Source organism: Macrobrachium rosenbergii, chromosome 5 (assembly GCF_040412425.1).
Source record: "Macrobrachium rosenbergii isolate ZJJX-2024 chromosome 5, ASM4041242v1, whole genome shotgun sequence".
Classification (NCBI taxonomy): domain Eukaryota; kingdom Metazoa; phylum Arthropoda; class Malacostraca; order Decapoda; family Palaemonidae; genus Macrobrachium; species Macrobrachium rosenbergii.
In genome coordinates this window covers 1,985,972-2,011,872 of record NC_089745.1, presented here as the reverse complement: position 1 = coordinate 2,011,872, position 25,901 = coordinate 1,985,972, and the positions used below count along the sequence as shown (strand labels likewise).

Here is a 25,901-nt window from a genome sequence, read left to right as displayed (position 1 = left end):
TAGGGAAATTAGGGGAGACCACGGGGAAAACGTGAAAGACGAGCAAGAAAATTAGGGAAACTTAGGGAAAACAAAGGGAAACTACGGGAAAATGTGAAAGACGAAAAAGAAAATCAGGGAAATTTAGGGAAAATTTAAGGAGACCACGGGGAAAACATGAATGACGGAAAATAAAATGAGGGAAATTTAGGGAAGACTACCGGGGAGAATGTGAATAACGAAAAGGAAAATTAGGGGAAAATTTATGAGAAATAAATAACGAAAGAAAGAGTAAGGAGAACACAGGAGAAATATAAATGCCAAAAGATTAAAGTATGGAAAGCAAAGAAAAAATATAAATAACTAAAGACAGGATTTGGGAGGGCGCAAGAAAGAGATAATACATACTGAAAAAAACAACGGATAACTTTAAGGAAAACGAAGAAAATAAAGATAACTAAGGGAAAACACGAGCAAAACAGATAAAAACCGGGAAACAAAGAAAGAAAACATCGAAAGTGAAAAGGAAAGCACAATGAAATCAAAGGGAGATATAGAGAAAACAAGAAAAATGCAAGTAATAGTATGGAAAAACTCAAAAGGGAAAAATCAATGAAAAAAAAGATAAATAGTGGAAGAATAACGACCAAGAACGTCAGAGAGGGAAATTTAATTAAACAAATAAATGGTCAATCTAGACATCGACGAGTAAATTTAAGTAAAATAAAAGTCATTACATCACGAACGAACAGCAAAACATACACAACGACACTGCCGAGAAATCAAACCGTTGAAAATGAGGTAATATAGCGACGGAAGATATATATATATACTACAGTATATATATATATTTATATATATATATATATATATATATATATATATATATATATATATATATATATATATATATATACATAAATACATATATATAATTTCTCTAACACAAAGGCAACAAAACTATAACGATTCACAGCGTATTGTATGTAGGCTATAATTTCTACTTTTTTCTTTTATCTATTCTAATATTTCCAACAGAAAAACTGGTACTAAGTAAACCGTCTCTGTTCGTCTTACAAAATAATCTGATAAAACTCGTTGGTTTTAAGAGCATTTGTCATAGAGAATAACTTGAATTTTAATTCCCTTGAGCAGTCTTTTCCTAAACACATGATCTATTTCGGATTATTTGCAATAGAAATACGGTTCAACTTAACAGGGGGCTTTAATAAAATCTAAGCTTGCAATATTATGACACTTCAAAGATAAAGTTTTCATGAAATTCATTCACATAAATTTTCCTGCTATGCGAACAATGGGAATTTTATAAAGAAAAACAAACAGTGCTTTCCTTAACAGAAACAACAGGTACCAAATAGTCGGACAAAAAGAAACAACTGTGAATAACTTAAAAGAAAAAAATCTTAGGAAGCCAAAATCCAAAATGGCGGAGAATACGGACCTAGGGAGTAACAAAATTGGTGGCCGCTATGAGAATTCAAAGGACAGGCTGGGGGCGAAGTAGCGACACCTACGCAGAAGGGAAGGAGAGTATCCTACCAATCTCGGTGAAGGATCTGCTTTACCATTCTTTTCCCATTTGTAGGATTAATATAAGCTTTAGAGCAAACTCCAGGAGGAACCCCCCCGAGAAGCCGCCAGCATCAGGATAACTGAAAACGTGTCATTCCCTTTACTAATATGTTTGTTTTTTCCTCCTGTAGCAGTTCAGAAGAAGAAGAAGACACCATGGCGGACGAGGTACACAATGGCGTTCCATTTCCCCCCCAAAAGTTTTTCTTATTCCATTAATTAAAACCCAAACACTTACAAATCTAATCATTAGTGAACAAATATTGTTCATAAATAGTCCTCGCTGAGATAGGATGCCATTTTTTTTTTTTTTGTGACTGGATAAAATACAAATAGCGTTGCCTACACACGGTAGGTACAGAGTTGGCACATGAAGGCTACGCTGTATACCAAGTTACCTGGCAGTCATTATCTTGAAGCAGCCCTCTAACTGGGCGTCACACATATCGACATTTTGACCAGATTCTATGTAACCATAACGGAAGCCACTGTTCTACAACAGACCAGTTTCCTATAATTTATTCTGATGTTAGTTTGGCTTTGAGATAATGAAAGGCTGGGCACTCGGAAAGCAACATATATGCCTATACCCTGTGTGGAGTGACAAATATACTATAGCCTTGGGCATTTGTACATAAAAACAAGAGACCTTGCTGCCTAAATGATCAGGCCATCAAAAGACTATGTTAGCACCACCTACTGTAGCTTTGCAGTATCGACCTAAGCGACACTTCTGGATATGCACCATTAATTAGCAACTTTGCAAGAGGTCTCGTAAAATGTGCAAGTGCTTAAAGGCTCTGAGTTGCATGACGCCAGAAATATCTAGCTGAAGAGGGAAACGGCCCCAGGTGGCCGTAAGATCTTGAAAGTGTCCAACTTTTGTTTTAGCCAAAAACCTTTTTTTTTTCTCTCTCTCTTCGTTTCGAGAAATGCACAATAGAAATTCCACGTGCGCCTTCTTTGTGTAAGTAGGCTGGAGGGTTCGAGAGAGACCGCCTGGAGACGGTAGATGCGTCCACGTGGAAATTCAAGCCATAGTGTGACACCATTACCTCCTCCCGGCTACTTCTTCGTCCCTCGGTGTGTGTGCCTGATTTTAAGGATCCTTGCTGCCCAAAGGGCGTCACAGCTTCAAGTTCTTGAGCTGTGACGTTGCTACATCCGTCCCGCTTCAGCCCACGAGTGTCCTTTTTTTTTTCGATAGAATATATCCTACACGTTCCTTCGTCCCTCTTTCAGGTTTTTTTTTTTTTATTTAGATCCTTACCTAAAGTTCAGTTAGATCAGTCCTGAGATTTAGAATGTCTAGTCGCTGAATTTTTTGAATTTTTTATTTTTTACCCTTTCAGTTTTGGAAAGAATGCTTCGTGTGATGATTTTTAATGATGTATTCCAGCCCCTCTGTAGAGACAGAAAAAAAAAGAAACTGTAAATAAATTGTAAACGCCTCATTAAGAGTGAACAGTTGGTTCTTGTCCTCGATTTAAATCTAGACGGCATAATCTGTTCTAACCCTGTAGAAGACTTGAAGGGTTTCCTGCCATCTTAGAATTTTCTTTTTGGTTTTAATCCTTCTCCCAGAGCTATTTATTTTCTTTATTTCAGCCGATCGCTTTTATAGCACATTATGTACCTTTTTTATTTTTATTTCTCCCATTTATCACAGGCTTTAGCGAAGCTAGACAATCCGGTGCATGCTTTATATCGCTAAGTGTCATACATATGTCATTAGCATTATATGCACACATATATACATAAAATACATTATATATATATATATATATATATATATATATATATATATATATATATATATATATATATATATATATATATATATATATATATGCAACAATTTCTATGCTTGCAAACACAATCACAGGCAGTACACGCCAGCAAGTATTTACATTCTGCGAACGTACTCGCTAGCATACAGCTTCAAGCATAAAACTTAGAGAGTTATAGAGTTATATTCATAACAATTTATTTTAATTTATTCAATCCTCTGCCAACCGGAGGATCGATTCTTTAGAGGCCAATAGTGTTATATAGCATTAAGGTTTACTTTTTTTATTTTATTTTAAGTTCCACTTATCTTTTTATTTTGCCTCTCCCACTTACAGTATCTCCCGCTGGTTGCACGATGATAACCAAAGACTATCTTGATGTTGGAAAACTTCAAAGATTTCCTTTGCCATGATTTTGGTGGCTACCAGTATAAATTGGAACCAAAATGAGTTTGGTCATTGATAAAACCCATCAGGATTGATTTGGTTTTCACGTGCAAAACATTAATTTCAGTACCACCAACTGTTCTAGATGATATACCTAAGATCGATGCAATATCACTGGGGACTGTGTCACCATCAATAGATATTCTCAAAGTGCAATCTATTGATTCCCTGGGGCAGACTCACACTAGGTGATATTACATCTTTCAGCACATTGTTCTTTGGACAATGTCATGTCTGAACCTGGAATTATATCATGCAATTATCATTCGCAAAATGAAAATGAGGATTGCAAGGTTAGGATAATGTTTATAAAAACTGCATAAGTTGCCATAAGCAATATTTCATTGCTGTGACAAAAAATACGAAAAATATTGCTCTGGATATTTCCATGGTTAGCTTTCATTACCCAATCAAGCCATTTCTCTCAAGAATTACTTCGCTGAACAAACAAGTTATATCACTTCTTACAATCCCATTTTCATGAAAGCGTAACTGATTTTATTCGTGTGGTCATGCTTATCGTCTCGCTGTTATCGTAATCTTTCAGAATACACTCGTTTTTATGTAAAGTTACGTCCTTTTTCTTAATGGAAAAAAAAATTATGAAAACCGATGATAAGCATGAACCAATTCTCAAGCCCGATCCTTTCCTATTGGGCCATCTCAGCACCTCAGTGATTTCTAACCCCTTTCAATATTGTGCCTCAGACGATGAAACAAGTTTAATAACTTCAATCCTTTCAAACATTTCGTCTCAGACACATAATGAAGTTAAGAAGCTTCCTAACTCAGTAAATATAACGACTCGCTATTTTAATCGGTAAAGGAGTCCATGCTTTGTGAAAAACTGTCAAAACTGACTTCTGAGAAACGTTACAGTACAACCCAACCGATTCTGTAAACATGACCAGTACAACAGGGGTGCTGGGGTGGTGTCAAATGGTTCCTCAGTCAATCCAGTAGTCAGAAGACGTGCATGTCCCACTGTCAATTTGGGGAGATAAGAGAGGATACAGAAATGGATTTGGGGGCTGGGAGGAGGGATGCATGCGAAGGGGGAAGAAGGGGAGGGAAGGGATAAAACAAATAGAAATGGTTTTAATTTGGATGATGGTCTCTACAGCAGCGAGGAGGAGTCATCGGAGGAGGAGGAGGACCCAGCGGCCGTGAGTTAGCTAGTCACTAATTCACTAACACCTTACTCACAAAAAAAGATATAATTCACAAAAGCCTCTGATTTGCAAACTTGACTGAAAGTGGCTTTGAGAAAGTGATGTTGATTCATTAACTGTTGGAGGCTTGAACTCTCTCTCTCACGAAAATTATGTAAAGACTGAAACTATTGCATTGAATTGTGCAAAATGTTGATGTTTATAAACTTTTTTGAATTATAAGTAAACTGAAGCATACACAGTCTTACCACTGCCAAATTATAAATTCGAAGTACTGTTTTCATACAGACTTTTTCTTGATATTTTCCTATGACTTGCTTTAGCCAAATTAAACCAACTAGGTAATGAAAACATCTCTATGAAGAAGGAGAGTTCAAGCTTCTTGAGTCAATTCAAGTTACACTGAATATTATAATAAGAGTCTAACTTTGAAATCATAATATAAATCAATTTCTTTCACTGAAAGTAAATTTGCTTTTCATCACTGCTTAGATGTTCTTAACTTTCACTGATTATCAAGTCTTAACTGTGTTTATTTTAAAGATCCCAATATTTGTACTCTGTCGCATATTTATAAAATGGGATTTAATAATCTAATTCTATATATTACAGGAAAGTTTTCAATTGAGATGAGTCATGGTATCGTAAGAACATAGATCCTATAGACAGTATACTAGAAGTGCTGATCGTAGATGTAGAAAGTAGATTAGCTCTTTTGACGAATGTTGTGTATTCATAGTTTCTACGTCATTCTTATAAATAAAATACCTGGACATCATATACTGCATCTGCAAATATCTATATATATTATTTTATAAAGATTCATGCGGTTCTTTACAGCACATTTACTAGCCTTGTTTGTCTCAAATGTTTCCTTAGAGATTAAGTTAACGAGATATTTTAAGAAAAAGCAAATAAGCCTAAATTTATATAAAAACGTAAAAACAAACAAAGAGGTGCCAATATAATATGCAAAAAAAAAGAGACGATACGGAAAACTATATCAGTCAGAATACTGAAAAATGTATGTCACCCTTTTCACAAAAAAATAAAGTCATCACTCACAAAATTATTCATTCTCTGTCCCCCTCCCCCCAACCACCATATCTCCTCGGAGACACAATATCTCTCATCGGCCCCTTTAATCTTTTATTTGAGTTTTGTTCTTATTTTCATTTGGAAAAAATATAATAATCTTGATTTAACTTCACTGAAGGACCAACTCATGGCATGGTCACCTCTCTTCCATGTTTGATTATTCTTCCTCGTCTTGAGAGTCACGTTCCTTGACCTTTTTTTTTTTTGACATTTGGGCATGACCCTACATAAAAGGAATCCAGTCCCAAAAATGCCTGTTTAAACCAAATCTATATCCTGATTTTAAAAGGATCCAGTGCCAAACTATCTAATACTATTGTCTGCAAATGTTGATCCTCATATAGCTGAACTAAAAAGACTGTGAGAGAGAGAGAGAGAGAGAGAGAGAGAGAGAGAGAGAGAGAGAGAGAGAGAGAGAGAGAGAGAGAGAGAGACATAAACATGCTATGGGGATCCGTGACGCAACTTATAGGATTGCTAGTTTGGCCCTGTAACAAAAATACTAAAGAAAATGTTTGTTCTCGTTGTCCATTACTAAATTTTAGTGTGTGTGAATCTTTTGAAACTCGTGCGCATGCGCGATGCGTGTACTCGTATACATGTGTTACAAACCGACAAGGGGATCATTCAAAATCACGATGTCATATTTGTAAATATGTATAGTATACATATGCGTATGCATAAATCTTTAAGATACTTTTTAGCACTTTGATGTCTCTCATTATAAGAGATCTTTGGGAACATTGAAGTTTGCTAATTATCTTGAAAATTCATTATATATCATATACAAGTCCCAAAACGCGTATGTTTCTTCTGATTTTCATTATCTTCAAAGCAATGATTCCAGATTTGAACTTGTCCTTTTTTCAATTTATTTTTAACCCATTTAAGTTCTGTGCAAGAACGGTCATTTTCTTGGACAAGAGGTTATTTAATCCTGTAAAGTAAAAATCGATAAATTTACAAAGTTAGTATCACATAATTCGTCCCCCAGAGAGAGAGAGAGAGAGAGAGAGAGAGAGAGAGAGAGAGAGAGAGAGAGATTTTAACACTTTCTGATACCTTCCTGACGGGTAATGATTTTATCTGAGTGCAAGTACCTGCGTGTATATATACCTATAGGGTGGGAGAGTCTGTTGGCAGGGCCTGGTGGTGCTGTAAGTGACCGCCCCCTGCCGAACAGCCAGCACTCACCCCCCCTCCCCCCTCTCTGTCTCCCTACAGAAGGCAAAGGCGGCCGAGGTACTTGCTAGACAACGAGCTTTGGAAGTATGTTCTGAGTGTCACCTACTAACTGCATGCGGGGCTCAATCAAAGTCATTTGCAATCGAGAGTAAATTTTAAGTCAGATGAAGATTTCAGTTCTTGAGCAACTGACTTTGATATTGTTGAATATATAGATCAAAATCCTTTGCAATAATTGTAAAATTATAAGCACCACTGTCTTCATGAATATATGAAATAGTAGATGATAAGCTTGTGAGAAATAATCAGCAGCCTTCTGCAGTCATTAACCTGAAGATATTCCGAAAGAATTGTGGACGTGTCCTCGTAAGCCTCCACGTGAGAGTTCACGTGACGTCACGTAAAAAATGAGGTCATGTGACTCCATGTGAGGCCACGGCTGTCCCAAAAAGCGCCGCCCCGAGAGTTTCTTTGGTAACTGGCGCAGTGCCTATCTCTCACGAGGTAGGGCACTCGCCCACCACACCACACGCCCGTACCACAGCCCATCGAGTCCTCTCCCGGACCTACAGTAGCTCACCCTCCCCATACCATCTCAAGACTGATCTCAAAGCAAGAGATGATAATTACTCAAACCAGGGCCCCGCCGCGAGCATAACACCGCGGCAGCCCTGGAGCGAGCACACTAACATCTGTTGACAAATGATCCGCATCAGATGATATGAGCATCACCTGTTTCACACCTGTGCTGTGATTATCATCCGCAAGAGATCTGGCGGACCGAGATCAGCAGACCCGCATGGGCAAAGAAGCTCATGTCGATGTGACCTTTAATATATCTCGAGATGGTCATGGGTCAAATTAAGGTCGAGGGAGATGAACCCAATGGCTTGTGCGTCAGGGGCAACACGATCCCCTCCACATCCAGCGGCCGTCTAGGCGACGGGCGGCCTCGGGTCGGGAAAACCGACTGAGCTCAGCCCCCCTTAAACTTCTAAAACTCACCCCGCCCCCTTCCACGTTTTTTAAAAATCCCTTCACCCCCCTTCAGAACCAAGAATGATGTCCCCGTCGGGAGGAACTGAATGTTACCTTGTCTATACATCAAACTGTCCTCGTTCATAACTCCAACGTTTCTGTGTGTGTCGAAACGGCCTTGAATTTATCTATCACTTTCTTAATGGATTTATTTTTCCTTTATAACGATGATCATTTAATTTCTATAATTTCAGATGATTATTTTATTCTGTTCATATTGATTTCTGTTCATTGTCAATTTCTTCCATAACAATGATTTACATTTCTGTTTATGATTTTCCTGATACATTAATTTCTAATTATTATTTCATGACTAATCTCCACCCCCCTAATCCAGGTGAAGCGGATCACATCATCTCTGGACGAAAGATTCAAAATAAATTTACCGCTTCCGTTTCGGGCGTTTTTAACGGTCGTGTCTTCGGAACGGCGCAATTAATAATAAACGATCAAGTACCGTCAGATCCCTTTGGTTCAAAATACATTTTTTGACCCCAGGGCGCCGCACGCTCTTTTTTTTTTTTTTTGATATTCGTTAGTCTTTCAGGTTAATGTCAAAACAGTTCCTCGAAATTTTATTTTTGCCCCCTCCCAAAAAAATTTTTTTCAGGGGTCACTGGTCCCCTTCTGGTTCAAAAAACATTCTTTTAACCCCTGGGCATCGTCGGCCAGCTCCTCGGCCCTCCGTCAGAGCGGGGGGCTGTGGCGAGGTTACCGAGGTGAAACTTCCCACTTAGCCCCCCGACCTCGCAGGATGGTGGGAGGTCAGGGCGCCATCGTATTTCTTGGGCATGGGTATTCATCTCGAACGTTCATTGACCAAGCTTCTTTTTTTGCTGACGAAGCGATCGCCCAAGCTCTGGCCTCCATATTCCTCAGCATCGTATATCATTTAAATTATCATATGAATTCTATCACTAAAAATTGTTTATACCCAGTTTTCGTCATCCGATTCCTGTGTGAACTAAAAACGCGATCATTTGTTTTTTCGGTAAATTTTTACATCGGAACAACGAAACACAATTACTTTTTCGGTGAAATTTGAATTTTCACATTTCATTTTGCAAACGCAGCCATTCTTGTTGACAGATATACAACATTTCTGAAATTTTGAAACGTCGGATCCTATTTCTCGAAGGCACCCTTTGAGGGGGCAACGTAATTAAATGGTAAAATTGTATTACAAGACCGTTTGCGGTTTACTTAATATTTTATTTAGAAATCTGACGAGCGAGTTATATGGACGTCAGCTGTCGCTTGAATCAGCTATCTTTCTTTATTCACTGGGGAGATTTTCGGTGGCGCCCTGAAAGATACTTAACACAAAATAGATTAGAATTTATTTTTATTTCATTTTCTTTTTTAAAGTCTCAAAAGCGGTTGGATCACGCGAGAATTGCAATTCAAGTAGCAAGTGGTTGTTGATTACGTTATATTACTTTTATTTATTTTAATTCTTTTCTTTTTTTTATTTTTGGCTGCACGATTCCATAACGATAACTTCTGCCTCTTCAAAAGCGTTTGTCTTGATTTTCGGCGACAGCTTACTTGTGGCTTTCCACCCCTACCCCCTGGCCCCATTTTTTTTTTTTTTGGCAACCCCACCCCTCCTCACAATGGCCCCCAACTTTTGCTTGGCATAAGCTCTATCTCCTTCGATCTATGTAGTAACCTTTTATGCATCTACCAGAGGTACACAACCTATCAACAGAGACCCAAGTCCAGTAAGTCAACTAATCTATTACTTTACAAATTTTAATTTCGTTTCTTCATTCATTAATCTTTTTTTTTTTCTCAAACCCCTCATATTCATTCTATGCCTCTTTGCAGTACTGCACCACAAAAGCTTAAGCGCCTTGGAAAAGCTTTTAAAAAGCTTATTGACCATTTTCAGTCTGATGCCGCAGATGAAAGACAAAAAAAAAAAGCAATAATTAAAAAAACATAGGTCTTTCAAATCAATGATTGCTTGTCGCTAGAAATCGATGAATGTTTACAGTATATAAACAATGACTTTAGATGCTTCTAATTTAGTAGCATACAAAATGCTTTAGACTATGACTCAAGCTCAGTTATCTTATAACCGACGTAATGCTAAAAAAAAAAAAAGTATATATATTTATATTTTGCAATCACGTGCTATAGCTTCTTTGGATATTCCATTTGCAACATATTGATATAACAGGAAGTTTTCTCTCTATATAAGATTAAGATGGAAAAGAAAAATAAAGAGTATATAATATTGAATAATGGCTGAACACGAACTTCAGCCCTGGGTGGACTGACACTAACTCTCAGAGACGATTCGCAGGAAGCAAAGAAGAAGCAGGAGGAGATTGAGAAGAAGAAGGCCGAGGTGCGCAAGCGCCTCGAGGAGCAGTCTGCTAAGAAACAGAAGAAGGGTTTCATGACCCCTGAGCGTAAGAAGAAGCTCAGAGTAAGTATCACTCTTTCCCCCTTCCTTTGCTCAGGCCATGATTCATTTGGCAAAGTTAACTGTGGTCAGAAATTCATAAGTTATCTTGATCAGTAGTCATTTAACTAAAATATACATTTATGGTTGCAATATATAACACCTTTTCAATTAGAAATATCAAATGAGAAATTTACGCATGTACCCCTTTCGGGCGAAAAATTGCCAGTCTTCAAACGGCAACACTTATTAACTATAAACATCATAAACATTTAATTAAAATATACATTTAGGTTGCAAATAAAACCTTTTCAATTAGAAATATCAAATGAGAAATTTACGCATGTACCCCTTTCGGGCGAAAAATTGCCAGTCTTCAAACGGCAACACGCAGTAACTATAAACATCATTTTGGCTGATATAAACTGCAGCTGTTCATCAACCGGACCGACTAACCGAAGCCTCGTGATTCCTCCCATTACAGCTTTTGCTCCGTAAGAAGGCCGCTGAGGAACTGAAGAAGGAACAGGAGAGGAAGGCCGCTGAGAGACGTAAGATTATTGACGAACGTTGCGGTCAGCCCAAGAATCTTGATGGTGCAAATGAAGGTACAGTAAGATGGATCAGTGAGTGGGGGGAGGAAGGGAAAAGGAGAGGGAGGGACAGAGGGAGAGAAGAACGATGAAGAGAATGATTAGGCAGAGAGGGGTGAGATGGGGAAAAGGAGCAGGATGAGGAAATTAAAGACTGGGCATCAATTTCAATCTCTATCTCAGTCATACGAGTGTACATTAGAGGTGGTTTCGGGTGATAGATGGAAAGGGTAGGAGGAATAAATACAGTTGTTACCAAGGACAAAGGAGCCAAGGTAAATGAACAAAATGGCGCCCCCCAAAAAATCGTTAAGCACAAAAAATATAAAGTATGAGCAAATAATTAAGTAATTTAAGAGACCGCGTTGAAGAATTTGAAACATCCTGGTGATATAGACAAATATCTTTAATTTGGACATTTTTATACAAGCCTGATGGCGGGCGGGTGCCGAGGCGAGTGGGAACAGAATTTGCAGCAATTGTTTTTTTAGATTTCAAGAACCACTAATAAGAAAGAACGTTTGAGAGATTTGAATATAAGAACAATAAAAGCAAGGACAAGGCATATAGACGCTTGAGCATCGACGAAATAATAATTGAATGATAGCAAAGAAATGATAATTGAGTGATAGGAAAGACAGAGAAGTAAAATTTAACGAGGGCAATAAATAAAAAGATAAAAAGATTAAAGAAATGACATTAAGATGTCCTACACTAAGAGCTAAATTTTTCATAAATGGGAAACCGATGATAAGTTAAACGTTTGAAAAATTGGAAACATTTGTGTAAAAAACTGGGCGATTTAATGTTACTTGCATCCTGGTGAGACTGAAAATCGAAGTGTTTCAGGAAAGCAGTATAGTATACTTAAAACGTGGATTGTATAACAAAAGGGGAGGTGGGTGAAATCTGATAATACGGCAAAAAGTTAATACGAGAACTCTACAAAAATTTATAAATTGTTAGGTGAACAACTTTAATAAAAATTGCGACTTTTTTCGTAGGAAATTCCGATACAAATAAGAAGTTTGGCTACGAAGGAAGTTAACCCCTACTCAGTTGTGCAAACATGCCACTAATTACCGCAAAACTGTAGATGAATATGTAATTGTTATATCAAATGAGGAAGTTTTAGTAAATATTAACGTAATTTGTTTTTCCTAAAAAAAAAGGAGAAAGGTCTTTGTAGGTGTCAAATAAGGCTTGTATAAACAGTACCAGTAAATCTATATGAAAGTAATGTGTCGATTCGAAAAAAGGTAAAATTAAATTTAGTGTGAAACCACAAACATTGATGCCATTCGAATAAAAAGGGGATAAAAAAGGAATTTATAGAGCGACAAAAGACGAAATATATTAGGGAACATTTTATTTTCAGAACTTGGTAATCAAGGCTGGAGGGAGTGAAAGTGATTGAGAGGGATGTTTAGGGGAAGAAATCTTTTTAATACGCCAGTCGACGCTTTTCATTGCTTTAATATAAATTCTGATCAGGGAAAACTCGAGACTTTTAGATAAGGAGATGGTTAGAATAGATATGCGCATTAATAGAAAAGATATATTATTCTACTATAAAGAATTTATCATAAATTTTCTGGAAAAAAAAATCTTATTTCAGGTAGACCATTCAAGGCGGAAAAAATCTCATGAAAGTCATGATATAAAATCGGGAAATCTGCTAAATAAAACGAACTCAAGTAAAACTCTGATGAAATATGTCTGATAATTCGGGGAATTTCGAAAAAAAATTTTTATGGGTTACTGGAAACTATTTTCTGATATTGTCAACCGTAAGGTAATTTAGACAAGATTCTAGTATCTAGGGCGCAATTATACAAACAAAGGTCTAAACAAGTTCGCTTAATTTTAGTTTATAGTCAATTATTCATTTTAAAGTCAAAATGGTGATCCGGTTTCCTCATTTACCAGAGAATCCCTGAGTTGAAGAAGGAATTAGCCGCTTAATAAAAGAAACAAAAATGGAGTCTATTATTACCTGATTCTGAAGAAAAGAGCGAGTGACCAAGAAATGGAATTCTGGGGGGGGGGATGTTGTCCTGAATATCAGGTTGAGGATGGATCGTATTTAATATTCTACTTGTAGATTTCACATATTACTGAGGCATACCATTGATGGGGACTAACGATTTTAGTTGTAAGAACTTGTTAGGTGTAAGAGAGATGAGAAAAATGTTTAAATTCTTAAAAAAATTTTAAGACCGTCGAAATATACCTATGAAAAGAACAGAAATGGACTGACGTTAATAAGTTCTTGGAATACGTCTCTCAGAAAACAAGCCTTAAATCAAGGTATAGAATAGGAAGCATTATTACAACAGCTAAATACCTTTTATATACAGGGTTATAAACGGAGCTATGGGATTAAGGTAGAGTGTACTGAGATCATCTATACGATAAGAGAACACAGATCACTTAATGTCGGTAATATTGAAAGAGGGGCTTTAAAAATTGACTTAAAAAAATAAAAATCAAAAAAGGCTTTTCATGCCAAAATTCCTATTGGAACAGTGGTCTCTAAATGTAATTCGGAACCGAGTACTAAGGGGAAAGTTAGTTCATAAAAAAATTATATCTTAAATAGGGATAGAGTTAACCAGGACTCAACACTGGAAGAGCATTTCTCAAGATTCAAAGCTCAAGTTGTATAGGACTAATGAATATTTTTCCTCCCCATTTTAATGCTTTCCTCTTTCCCCCCTAGACGCAGGTGATGGAGAGCAACAAAGCCTTCAACATTCTGACATCCTGTCCTGTATTTGATGTGTAGTTCAGTAGACTTGCAATGAAGTAGATCATGTGTAGCTAAGATGAATTCATACAACACTCACATGCACTCACACACACCTACACAGAACAAAGGCCATCCACGTTTATCAGTCATATGATAATGTATAACCATTATTCCTGTTGTATATCACACAGTACATAATAGGGCCCGATAACATTTCCAATCCGTTGGGTACTCATGACTCTCATCGCTAGAATAACCAGTGTTCCTAATCATACTTTTCAGTATATTGCGTCATCTACGAAAATAACGTCATGTGAGAGAGGAATGAAGATCTAGTTTTGACATAGATAGTTACAAAGGGATTTGTCAGAACGCCTTCGATATACTTTACGCAAATGATGTTTCCCGAAAAGAATCTCGATTTTCATCTACAAGTCAGATATTCTATACACATCGATTTTCCTGTCGAATTTGTTAAGACTGATTTTTCAGATAGATGGCACCCGAAGAATGCCAGATAAAATGAATACATATTTTCCTTTATCTGAAATTTAAAATAATTTTGAGTCACAAAAGTTGCTGAGAAAATTGTTAAGAACAATATTTTGTAAGGTCTTGAAGATAAGTCATTTTTACTGGCTATGTGGATAGTCGAGAAAAAAGTTAAATTCAGTCAGTTCAGCTTTGATGTATAAAATGATCATCGTAAGTCTTTCCTTCCCAGAGAAATTAAAATGTTTAATGCATATCATAGACAGTGCTTGTTCTTGGAAAACTGATTTACCTTATACAAATGGCATTCATTTCTCGTGTCGCAACATATTTTTTTCAACAGTATTTGTAATTTTCCACCACCGTCAAGTCCCTATTTGTCAGTTCCAAAACGTAATGTGTCTAAGAAGTCAGTCAGTCAGTCCCTGCCACCTGAACGAGAAATCAGAATTCAGTATTTGTTCCCAATGACTGAGTCAGTTTCATGTACATGTACAAGTCCTCAGTGATGTTCATCTGTGAGAAGTCACTTTCCTGTCCCGTGAAAAAAAAAAAAACTTACTCTTTTTCGGCCCCCTTTCAGAAGAAAATTTATCAGTAACAATTTTTCATCTCATACAAAAGAAAGTACTGAGAATTAACTGCATTTTCTTTTTTCCCCTCTCGGATGTCTTTGTTTTTTCTCCCAATTAAAAAAAAACACACAAAAAGAAATTCGAATTGATATATGAAAAAGTTGCCCTTGATTCTACCCAACAGAAACCCTTCGTGCTATTGTTAAAGAGTACTTCGATCATATTGCTGCTGTTGAGAGTGATAAATATGATATCGAGATGGAGACCATAAGGAAGGATTACGAGGTTTGTATTCCTGAAAAATGACAAATACCGCCCCCTCCCAACAAAAAAAAAAATACACGAGAGCAGATATCCCCAGCAACCAATCCCCAACCCGCAACCAAGCATTCCTCTATTAGCAGAGCATTGGTCCTGCATAACTGTTGTCAACCCTACTTCACTCTCCGCTGAGCCCAACCAGTCCAAACCACCCTTCTGGTTGGTTGGTCGTTCAGCAGAGAGCTGCTAAGAAGGGAGGAACCGCAGAAAATGGATGCAATGAAGGCATGATTGCAATGAAATCATGTTTGCAATGAGGGATTAAAACGACAGATTGCAAGTTTTTTTTTTTCTTAGTGTCACACACCTGCAATCTTCATTCAATCTTGGGTCCATTTGTTCAACCAATGGCGTTTTCATTTAGAGAGTTTGACTACTGCTTAGAGATTTTGGATTTCTTTTCCATTTTTTATTCCCCTTCTCTCTTGTGTTTACGTTCGCTGCTTCTGATCCGAATTGCTGAACAAAACCCAAAAATGAAAAAGAATCCCTCTTTTTAGTTCAATGTGTGGAATTCCGACAACAGATCCCTGACTTGACTTTTTTTTTTTTTCTTTTGATTTGCACATTTTAATTTACCTCTTGTTTTGAGTGATTAAATCTATCAGGAGAGTTACATCTTAGGTGTTTTCTCAATCCATTATTTGTTGTTAATTTTTATTTTCTTTTCTTTTGGCCCTGCATTCACTCTTTATCCTGCACTGGACATAAAAACTCCAACATGTTTGTTTAGCACTAAGTGTTTGTTTGTTCGTTTGTCCCTCTCGTTCTATTGTTTGTTGTTGTGTGTTGTTTGTTTTTGTAATAATATGTGTTTGCAGAGAGCGAGCGGCCGGCGACATTAAAGACGGAAAAGTGTTGTGCCTTCACCATCCCACGCAAAATTGGGGAACTCCCCCTAATTTTGTTTTTATTTTCTGTTTATAGCTGAGCTTCAAACTCTGTGTAGAGAATTCCATAAACGCATTGAAGGCCTAGAGGGTGACAAATGGGATTTGGAGTATCAGATCAAAATGAAGGACTACCAGGTAAAGGGTGGAGCCTGGCCAGCCAGCTAGGCTCGCTGCCTTGCTTGGTAGTGCACGGCTAGGGCTGGGCGGGTTGTGCAGGCTGGCTGGTGGGGAGCAGTTTGGTCTGGGCTGCTACTCAGACTGCTCTGTCTGCCCCTGCAGCCTTGTTAGTACTACTACTGCCTGCCTGCTGGCTACCCACTCCTGTTGTCCCAGGGAATTATTGCCTTAAGCCAGTGTCCTCTCTCAGTTAATTTTCTTCCCTTACAGGCTATTCTTATGGAGGCCCTCACTTTCACTCACTGCTATTATTATAACTTTTTTGTCTTAGTTATTTGTATGATCATTCATTTTCCCTCTTAAATTATCTTTTTATCATGATGTCACCCCAAAAGAAAACAAGTCAGTTAATCAGTCAATCATCACTAATGTGATCATTACCATATAACCACCCTTCAGTTATGGCTGATAGATGTACAACAAAAAATTTCAATGTTAATCATTATTTTATGTATGTTTTACCTGTTGCACTGCCTTCTCTTTATTTTTTTCTGTCTCTCCTGAGAGCCCCTCTGGCCCTCCTCCTGTTTTATCCTTAACGAGACATTCTGTTATAGACACACTTAGGGCAATCTGCAAGGAATACCACGAGCGTTTGTTCCTTTGCGAGTCCCAGAAATGGGACCTTGAATATGAGGTTCGCAGGAGAGATTATGAGGTACAGTGGCCTGAACCTCCTGCCAACAGTCGGGAGTGCTCTACTAGTAGTGTACATACTATGTAACGGCTAGACCAGCCCTGGATATACTGTCATTTGTTTATTTTTATCATTATTATTATTTGCCCTTTTCAAAATAAAAAATAGAAACAACATTCTATACCAGTGCCTTCTGTCACATGTTATCATAATGTTAGTGCCAATACTACTTCATCTGTTTCTACTACTTTCACTACTACTGCTCCAGTTCTTACCACTACAGCTTGTACATACTGGTAAAGTATTATGTACTTCCTCACACCACTTTTTCCATTAAACTTCAGAGCAGTTGTCTTTCCTATTTTCTTCCTTGCACATTTGGCCATTATAATTTACTTCTTTTCTTCTCCAACTCGTCCTCTTGCTTTCCTTTGGCATCTCGACTTAACACTAGATCTAAAATCGTCTACACATCCCATAGAATCGTATTGACATATTTCACAGAAATAATTTTATATATCCCACAAACCTGAATTTACTGACAACATGAAACTCAGTAACTGCAATTTATCTCTCATTTATCATAACACAGAACTCGTCAATATCTAAAGATATTTGTTTGAATTTAGCTGGAATAGTGAGGACAGTAGTAGTGAGTAGCGCTGCTGCCATCACTGGCAACTTTTGAGAAAAAAAAAAACAAAAAACAAAAGAATGAAGTGCTCAGTTACATGGGAGCAAGGGTTGACCTTTACCACTCATGCTCACCCTGCTGCTGCCCCTGCTGGCCGGGCTAGGGTGTCTGGGTTTGGATCCTTGTCTCCTCTCAGCTGGGCCTGCTTGGATTCTCACCCTTTCACCCACGTCACTTACTTACTTACTTACTTACGCTACACTTTTGCTTGTTTAGTTTACTCACGGCAATCCTGCTGGGTTCAGGGTACAGTTGTCTCACTTGCACAGTGTGTCCCCCGTCCGCAGCAGGATGGTCTGGTGTTACGTGCAAGGTGGTGGGTGTAGATCAAAAAAAAAAGTTACATTCCCACACTGTGACACCCCTTCACCCTCCTTCTGCTCTCCCCCGCCACTGCACACACCCAAACCTTTAAGTAATGCTTCTCAACATTCATTCTCATAGAATTAGTTTGTTATGCTTTTTAGTTCCTTTCATAAATGCTTTATTAACATTCCATGGCTTGGAATGCTCTGTGTTTTTATAGAAGCAAATTTCTTCAGCCTTGTTTCAGAATGATGCCTCATACTCGATGGCAGATACAGCACTTTTTTCGTCTAAAACAGCTTTCATTGATATAACTGTAATATCAAAGTCTTCCTTTAGTATCAGTAATTCTTCCATAGTTAATTAGTTGACAAGATCTGAGAACAACTATTACTTAGACCGTACACAATCGTTGTCTTGTTTTTCCGTGTTCAGTAATCATGATGTGATTTGTAAGTAGTGCTGATTGTGGGTAGGTACGATATATAACTCACCCATCCACACTTACCATCCACCTGCTAGGGGGGGAAGTGCAGAATTCAGGAATTGGAGTGGAGGCCACAGTGTTGGGTTTGCAGCAGAAGGTAGTTCATAAAATAGAAGATTTCAAGGTTTGCTTCTGGTCCCTACGGTATTTAGACACTTACGGGGTGACACCACCTCTACATACGCAAGGGCTTTCTCAGCATAAGAGGCATCTTTCTTCCTTTCGACTAACATCCGGCGCTTTTTTTTTTTGGCAACAATTTGATTTCAAGATTCTATAAGTATCCTCTTTTTTGCTACCAGTTTTTTCTTGTCATTTGTCCAGGGCTGGCCAAACCGTTTGTTGAAGCTTAGTGAAAAAACAACAAAAAAGTTAGCTTTGGAGGGCATTACTAATTTCCAAACCTCCAGTGTACAGTAAAGTCCTTATTAGGTGTAGGATTTCGATCCCTCAGGAAAAGGGCTCGGCGCTCCATCCTCGCTTGCTAACCGGATCCCAAGTCATAACCAATGCATGTTGTCCCAAGCATTATAGAGGGAGGGCGTCTGGAGGGGCCCCTTGGGGACCACCTTCACAGGGTTGTACTGGGGGTCCCTCTTTAGGCCCCATTTAATCACTTATAGAGTTATCCTACCTGGCCCCAAATCCCCTTCCATTCAGCCAAACGTGAGCCTAGATGACACCCCGCCCCCCAAAACGCCCCCTCTCCCCCTTTAGACCCCCTTCAGCCGTCCCCAGGGCAGCAGCACTCAATTAGGCCCTCAGAGGTCACAGCAACCTCCCAGCTTTCCGCCCCTCCCCCAAGAGGTCAACCGCCTCCCAGCATCCCAAAAGAGGTCAACCAGCACCCAGCCTCCCTTGTATGGCACTTCATAGAGCCAATGGCCGACTTTCATTTCACTTTCAAGCATTTCCCACTTTCTTCGTTTTTCTATCTATAGATTTTTTCTCGCCTGCATATATTTTTTTATTTTTGAATGGCATTTAATAGCACTTATTTTGCGATACCTATTTTTTCTGTTGGTCACCTTTCTTACGATATGGGCACATACAAACATATTTTTAACCTTTTTTTTTCTACAAATTGTCCCTAAGGAAGTCTGTATTTGTATAGACATCTAACCAGACAACAGGTAAAATATACAGGAAGTGCCATACACTGAGTTCCTCCATAGGAGTCGGCCTGGGTAAATAACATAATTCTTAACCCCTCCCTTTTGGAAAAAAAAAAAAAAAAAAAAGACGAGATCACTTTAATTGAATACGTAGGAGCTCTGTGTCTGGTTATGCACCCTGGGGACTGGAGTATGTAAGGACCAAAACCATGTCCATAACTGACTGAAAATCGTCAAAAGAATCGTGTATATGTGTGTGTGTGTGTGTACTGAAGCACGCAGATATATATACACAGATTGAATAGAGATTCTTTTTTTTAAATCCATTGCTACTTGTCAAATGCAGTCTCCTTTCCCAAAAAAAAAGCGTTGCCAAAATTGCAATGTTCAGTGTTCAGAGAGATTTTTTCTCGCATCTCAACAATTTTGTCATTTATGGACACCTTTCAGGAATTCTGTCTACATTTCCTATATTGGGGTTGGTCCAGCCAGATTCATTTTCCTAAACATAACCGAGAGATGTAGATAAATGTACATTTGCATATAAGATAGTTACGTACATATAAATACATATAAACACTCGCGTATATATGCAAATGCGTGTATGTATATTCACACAAGTACACATATACAGGGTATATATACCCCCGTATATATTTATGAGTGTGAATATCAATATATTATGTGGATATATACACACTAGTATGTATAAATATATGTATGTAATAAAATCTTCAATGAATATATGTTTATCTACGCTGGTATATGTAGTTAAACATCTGATCGTTGCCTGTGTCAACCTCTGGTACTGCAGTCCCTCTTCTTGTGTGGTGAATGTCTCAGAACAATTCTGAGAAGGTAATTAAGAACGCAGTTTCTTAACCATTAAACAGTTGCGAATATCATACCCATCTTAAGCACAGCTGACATAGCATCAACGACCTGAGGTGGAATAAATCAAAGTGTGATGTTTATAATTCAAATTTTTGTGAAATATTTTCCTTTTTAGGATAAATCATTTTTCATATATCCCGAAGGTTTTAAACAATTATCTGTTAAAAGCAATTGCTGAACAATTGTTGAACTTAACACTTAAAATAAAAAATCATGGAATTAGGCGATCTGATAAAGAGGTGACACAGGTTTCATTCAAATATTTACCTGCATATGCGGTGGTTTAAAACGCACATGGTTACGCGTACGCATATGTACACATACTCGTACAGTTATGTATGCATATATGTAAATATGTTTATATATATAATATATATATATGTATGTATGTATATAAACATATGTGTATGCGGACCTATGTGCCAATGGCCATAGATAGAAGAAAAGCGAGAGATATAGAAAGCTACTAATACCAGCGCGCTACTCCTTCCTTTGCAATGGACAGGGAGTGAACTAATCAAGAGCTGAAATTAGATTTCGCAGGTAGCTTGGAGCAGAAAAATCTAAAAATTAATCAGCTGTAATAAAAAAAAATAAAAAAAAAAAAGCGAAGCGAGCCGGGAGGAAGGCTGACTTATACAGGCAGGCAGCCCTCCTGGCGAGCATCAGCGATACTAGGCGCAGGCCTTAGGCTACAAACTAAGTCTATGGCAGGCTCTAGGACCGCGGCCGTATATTAATGTAGCAAATAATACCGACTTCGAGGAGTTTAATTTCACTTTGTGAAATTCTGACGTGATAGTTTTTTTTTTATTATTGATATCAACTAACTTCAAAGAAAATAATAAAAGTTACAATTTCGTCAAATTAAGCTCCTCGATTCCGCTGAGCTGAGACCTCCCATCCCCGATCTTGAAATGTTTTTTTTTTTTTTTCTTTGTGGCAATAATAATGAATAATGAATAACTTTTGTGAAGGAGTGACTCGAAACACTTCATTTTGATCCTCCAGGCCTGTTCCCTTGTTATTTATTTCTTGCAGTGTCTTACAAAAACCAAAAGTAGTTATTTTCATTTCAGTTATCGTTATCGATGTTGGTACCACCGTCAATCAACCTACCGTTGTCGTTCCTTTAGTTATTTTTTTTTTATTTTTTTCAAGACTGGGGGAGGAGGAGTCATCGACCGTTTAATATTTTTGTCGTAGTTCTTTGTAATCTTTAGAATAATCCGTAAGAGATTTGGGAAAATTAATGCTCTTTGACAGCTTATACTGTAGTAGTACACCTTTGAGGCAAAGGTCTTTGGCGTAATTGTGAAGTAATTTTAATTCCAACTTTTTTAGTAATGTTGAAATAAATTCTTGCAAGACTTTATAGACTCTAAAATCACATAATGCGTAGAATATATTAAAAGATACAGAACATAAATAAAAACAAAAGGGGAAGAAGAAAAATGGTGAAAGATATACTCCGGCAAACTTTTTTCCTGTATTTTGTTTTTTTTATTTTTTTTTTATTTTTCTTCTCTTCTCTTTTCCTTTTTCTTCGTCGTTCGGAGCTTTGTGTGAATTTTTTAAGTTTCTCTCATGGGACAATATACGTATAATTTTTTTTTTCCATTTTTATTTTCACTTACGCTCGTTTTCCAGCGTGTGCCCTCTTATTTTTTTTTAATTGGTCAATATGTTTTGTGTCAAGATATGATTTTGATTTTTTACTCTGTATCTTTTAACGACTTCTACCTTATACTAATAAAAGTTTAAGTCTCTTTTAAGTTCAGCTTTAAGTTACGTCAAGAAATTTTATACTTTTCATGTGAATTATTCTGATCTATATGATTTCATGCATAATTTTTTTTAAGAGCCGTCTTGGCTTTTCCATTCAAAAGCAGGTCTATAACATATCAATAAAACTTAATTTCATTCAGATATGTAATCGTTTTTCTAAACGTTCTTTTCATTAAAATTTAAATTTTATTTCATTTCTTGCTGTGGCACATGAACTCTGTGAGCCCGTGCTGGAATTCAGCTTCTTCTGAAATTCGAGGCTGGCGAAGAAAGGCCGCGTTTAATTTCATTAAGCTTCATGTGATGATGATTTCTGATTTGCGTAAATTTAAGATTTTTCTTGAAATTTCCGTTTATGAAACATCACCATACATGGTGTATCCTGATGTTCTTATCACTGTATGTATGTATATATGTATGTACATATGTATATGTATATATATTATATAAATATATTTATACATATGTACATATACAATATATATAATATATATTCATATGTATGTATATATATATACATATATATATAAATATTTATACATATGTAATATAACATATATAATGTACATACATATACATATGTATTATATACACATAACATATGTATTATATATTATACATATCGTATATACATATATATACAATATATATATGTATATTGTATATATATAATTATATATATATATATTATATACATATGTATATATACTCGCTAAAAATCTTAAATTTCTGCATCATCACGCATTTCATTTCACAGAGTTTATTTGACCATGAGAAAATGTCAAAAATATACATATTAAAAAAATAAGCTATTTTTGAGATTTCGTTCTTCAGCAAAGTCCTATTTTGGTTTTTCATTTTGCATTAATAATTTCATTCCGATCAACGACGCCCGTTTTGACATGAGATAATAATGTGAATGTCTCTTTCTCTTCTTCTCCTTCTTCTTCTTCCTCTCCATCGCCTTCTTCGACGCCTTCTTCGGCGCAACAGATCAACGAACTCAATATCCAGGTCAACGATCTTCGTGGCAAGTTGTGAGTATTGTTACAATCACAACATTCTCTCTCTCCCTCTCTCAGTCGATCCGATTTTCTCGTCGTGTTGATCAAAGGAAAAGCAGGGGTAAATCTCTCTCTCTCTCTCTCTCTCTCTCTCTCTCTCTCTCTCTCTCTCTCTCTCTCTGTCTTGTTGCTGGCAGGGCAAAATTTTAGCTTTCTCCCTCTTTCTCTCTTGTTGGTAACAGAGCAAAATTTAAATTCTCTCTCTCTCTCTCTCTCTCTCTCTCTCTCTCTCTCTCTCTCTCTCTCTCTCTCTCTCTCTCTCTCTCACACTCTCTCTCACTGTACAGTAGTTACCATGCCCTTAATCATCTAATTCTTAGCTCGGTATTTCACCTCTTAGCCTCAAATATTCTTAGCTTTCTGGCATTAATGATTTACTTAGAGCACGTTCGACTTAGCATATCTTACGTCCCCCCCCCATCCCCGTAATCTCACCACTCAATGGTCTAGACTTTCCCAGTTACTTTCTGATCAGTAAATTGAGTTTCTCACAAGCCATACAGATTTCTAAAGTCGCATTAGCCCAGTAACTACTGTTTCATTCTGCAATGTCAAGGCCCTGTAATTCCGAGAATGAATACCTCATAATTCCGAGAATTCTGATTCCGAATTATTGGAATTCGGGATCTGTTATCTGAAGAATCCCGAAATTTTGTAACTCTCTGATTCATGAAGGGAACTTTTCACGTGACGACAAGATCGGACGATTCGTATACAGTACCTATTTATTGGAATATAATGAAATAACTTTGTAATCTCACTCAGACATGCATATGACTACCCTCGGGTACTTGCTCCGTCTTTGACTTATTCTGTCGGTAAAAACAATGTCTCTTTCATTCGCCAACAGCATTAAGCCAACCCTGAAGAAGGTGTCCAAGTATGAGAACAAGTTCGCCAAGCTCCAGAAGAAGGCCGCTGAGTTCAACTTCAGGAATCAGCTCAAGACTGTCAAGAAGAAGGAATTCGAGCTCGAGGACGACAAGGGCGCGGTGAGTAGCACCTCAAAAGACCGAGGAGGAAGGCCTGCAAAGGTCGTCCTTCAATAACGGAGGAGGAGGAAGAAGAAGAGGGGGAGGAGGAACCAAACCCTATCTTTACAGAATTTGATCCCTTTAAAGAATCTTCCTAGATTCTCAATACCCGAAGGTTTTCTTTTCCGAACCTTTTAAAATGTTCAGCTTCTGTAGAGATCCTTTTAAATATCGAGTTGTCATTTCGACTGAGATTACTCATTGGGTTTGTTACTCTTACCATTTAGCTCTAAATACTACTTTACTTCAAATTATGCTAAACTATTTGTTGATAGCTAAGTATATCAAAAAGGATCTTCATCTATTTACCTGCAATCTATAAAATGAAACCTTACCTGGTAAATGCATGGCCTTACTATCCACGGTGATTGATATAAAATTTCCATACTTTTCTTTTAAACCCCCTCGTATTTCTAGAGTTGAAACTGAATTGCCAGTTTTAATTACCTTCTTTGTCTACCTGAGAACCCCATACATAAAATTCTTAAGGCCAAAGGTCTCCATCCGTGACGAACATTACAGTGGAAACTGATGATAACTTTAGTTGTAATGTGCATGGATATGTATACGCAAGCATGACGCAAAATTACATGTACCGCACCTAAGACTTGACTTCTGCAGCGGAGTGAAGTTTTACGCGTATGACGTACGCATATGCGCATGTAATGCAGTCGCAGATCAGTATACATATAGAATGCACATGCATTGCAATGCTGTCGACTTTAATGGTTTTCATTTCCCTGAAGCCGATATGAAGGCACTTCGTTCATTTTGTCAATATGGCTGTCGACTGAAGTTCTTAACTTCCGCGTTCGTTTTCTCGCCTTGCAGACCAAACCCGACTGGGCGGCAGGAGGCCCCGGAGCCGCTAAGAAGGTAAAATTTAGCACAGATTTTGGGCGCCCAGGTCCTGCTGTCCCAAATAAAAAGCGCTTACTTAATTTTTCTTATTTTCGCTCAGTTTGCTGCACACACACACACACACATAAACACATACACATACCTGCAAACGTGATGCAAATACACACTTAACGCAGTACATGTGATATAAGCCATAGTTTGTTGATAAAATTAAATGATTTACGTTAATCTAGAAAATATTTACAATGAGATAAGGATAACTTCTTATTTTCTCATATAACTATTATACAAAGAACATCATGCAGTCTCTTAAATAATCACTGAATGCACCAACACACACACACACACACATACACAAACTACCAGACAATACAACCAAGATCAAGACACTGAAATTATCACAAGCAAACAACGCCGCTTGGATTAGAATTTTTCTTTTCATTTCAGCGCTTTTTTTTTTTAATTCGATTTTCCATAGATGCAAAATAAAATAATTTAGCAAT

The 25,901-nt window shown here is 37.4% G+C and overlaps 1 protein-coding gene across 34 annotated transcripts in view; it reads left to right on the top strand.

The window, feature by feature from the left end:
* The window catches only part of wupA (wings up A), a 44,578-nt gene that overhangs the window by 7,283 nt on the left and 11,394 nt on the right, over positions 1-25,901 (top strand). For 4 of the 34 annotated variants that reach the window (XM_067103306.1, XM_067103313.1, XM_067103337.1 and 1 more), the window contains 8 exons: positions 1,704-1,740; positions 7,304-7,348; positions 10,614-10,739; positions 11,200-11,323; positions 16,376-16,476; positions 23,433-23,476; positions 24,354-24,495; positions 25,369-25,413. In XM_067103306.1, the coding sequence (XP_066959407.1) occupies positions 1,704-1,740; positions 7,304-7,348; positions 10,614-10,739; positions 11,200-11,323; positions 16,376-16,476; positions 23,433-23,476; positions 24,354-24,495; positions 25,369-25,413 (664 nt within the window). Of the gene's footprint in view, positions 1-1,703; positions 1,741-4,932; positions 4,976-7,303; positions 7,349-10,613; positions 10,740-11,199; positions 11,324-15,311; positions 15,413-16,375; positions 16,477-17,075; positions 17,177-23,432; positions 23,477-24,353; positions 24,496-25,368; positions 25,414-25,901 lie in introns of all 34 variants that reach the window. The other 30 variants (XM_067103309.1, XM_067103336.1, XM_067103302.1 and 27 more) reach the window with 15 other exon arrangements.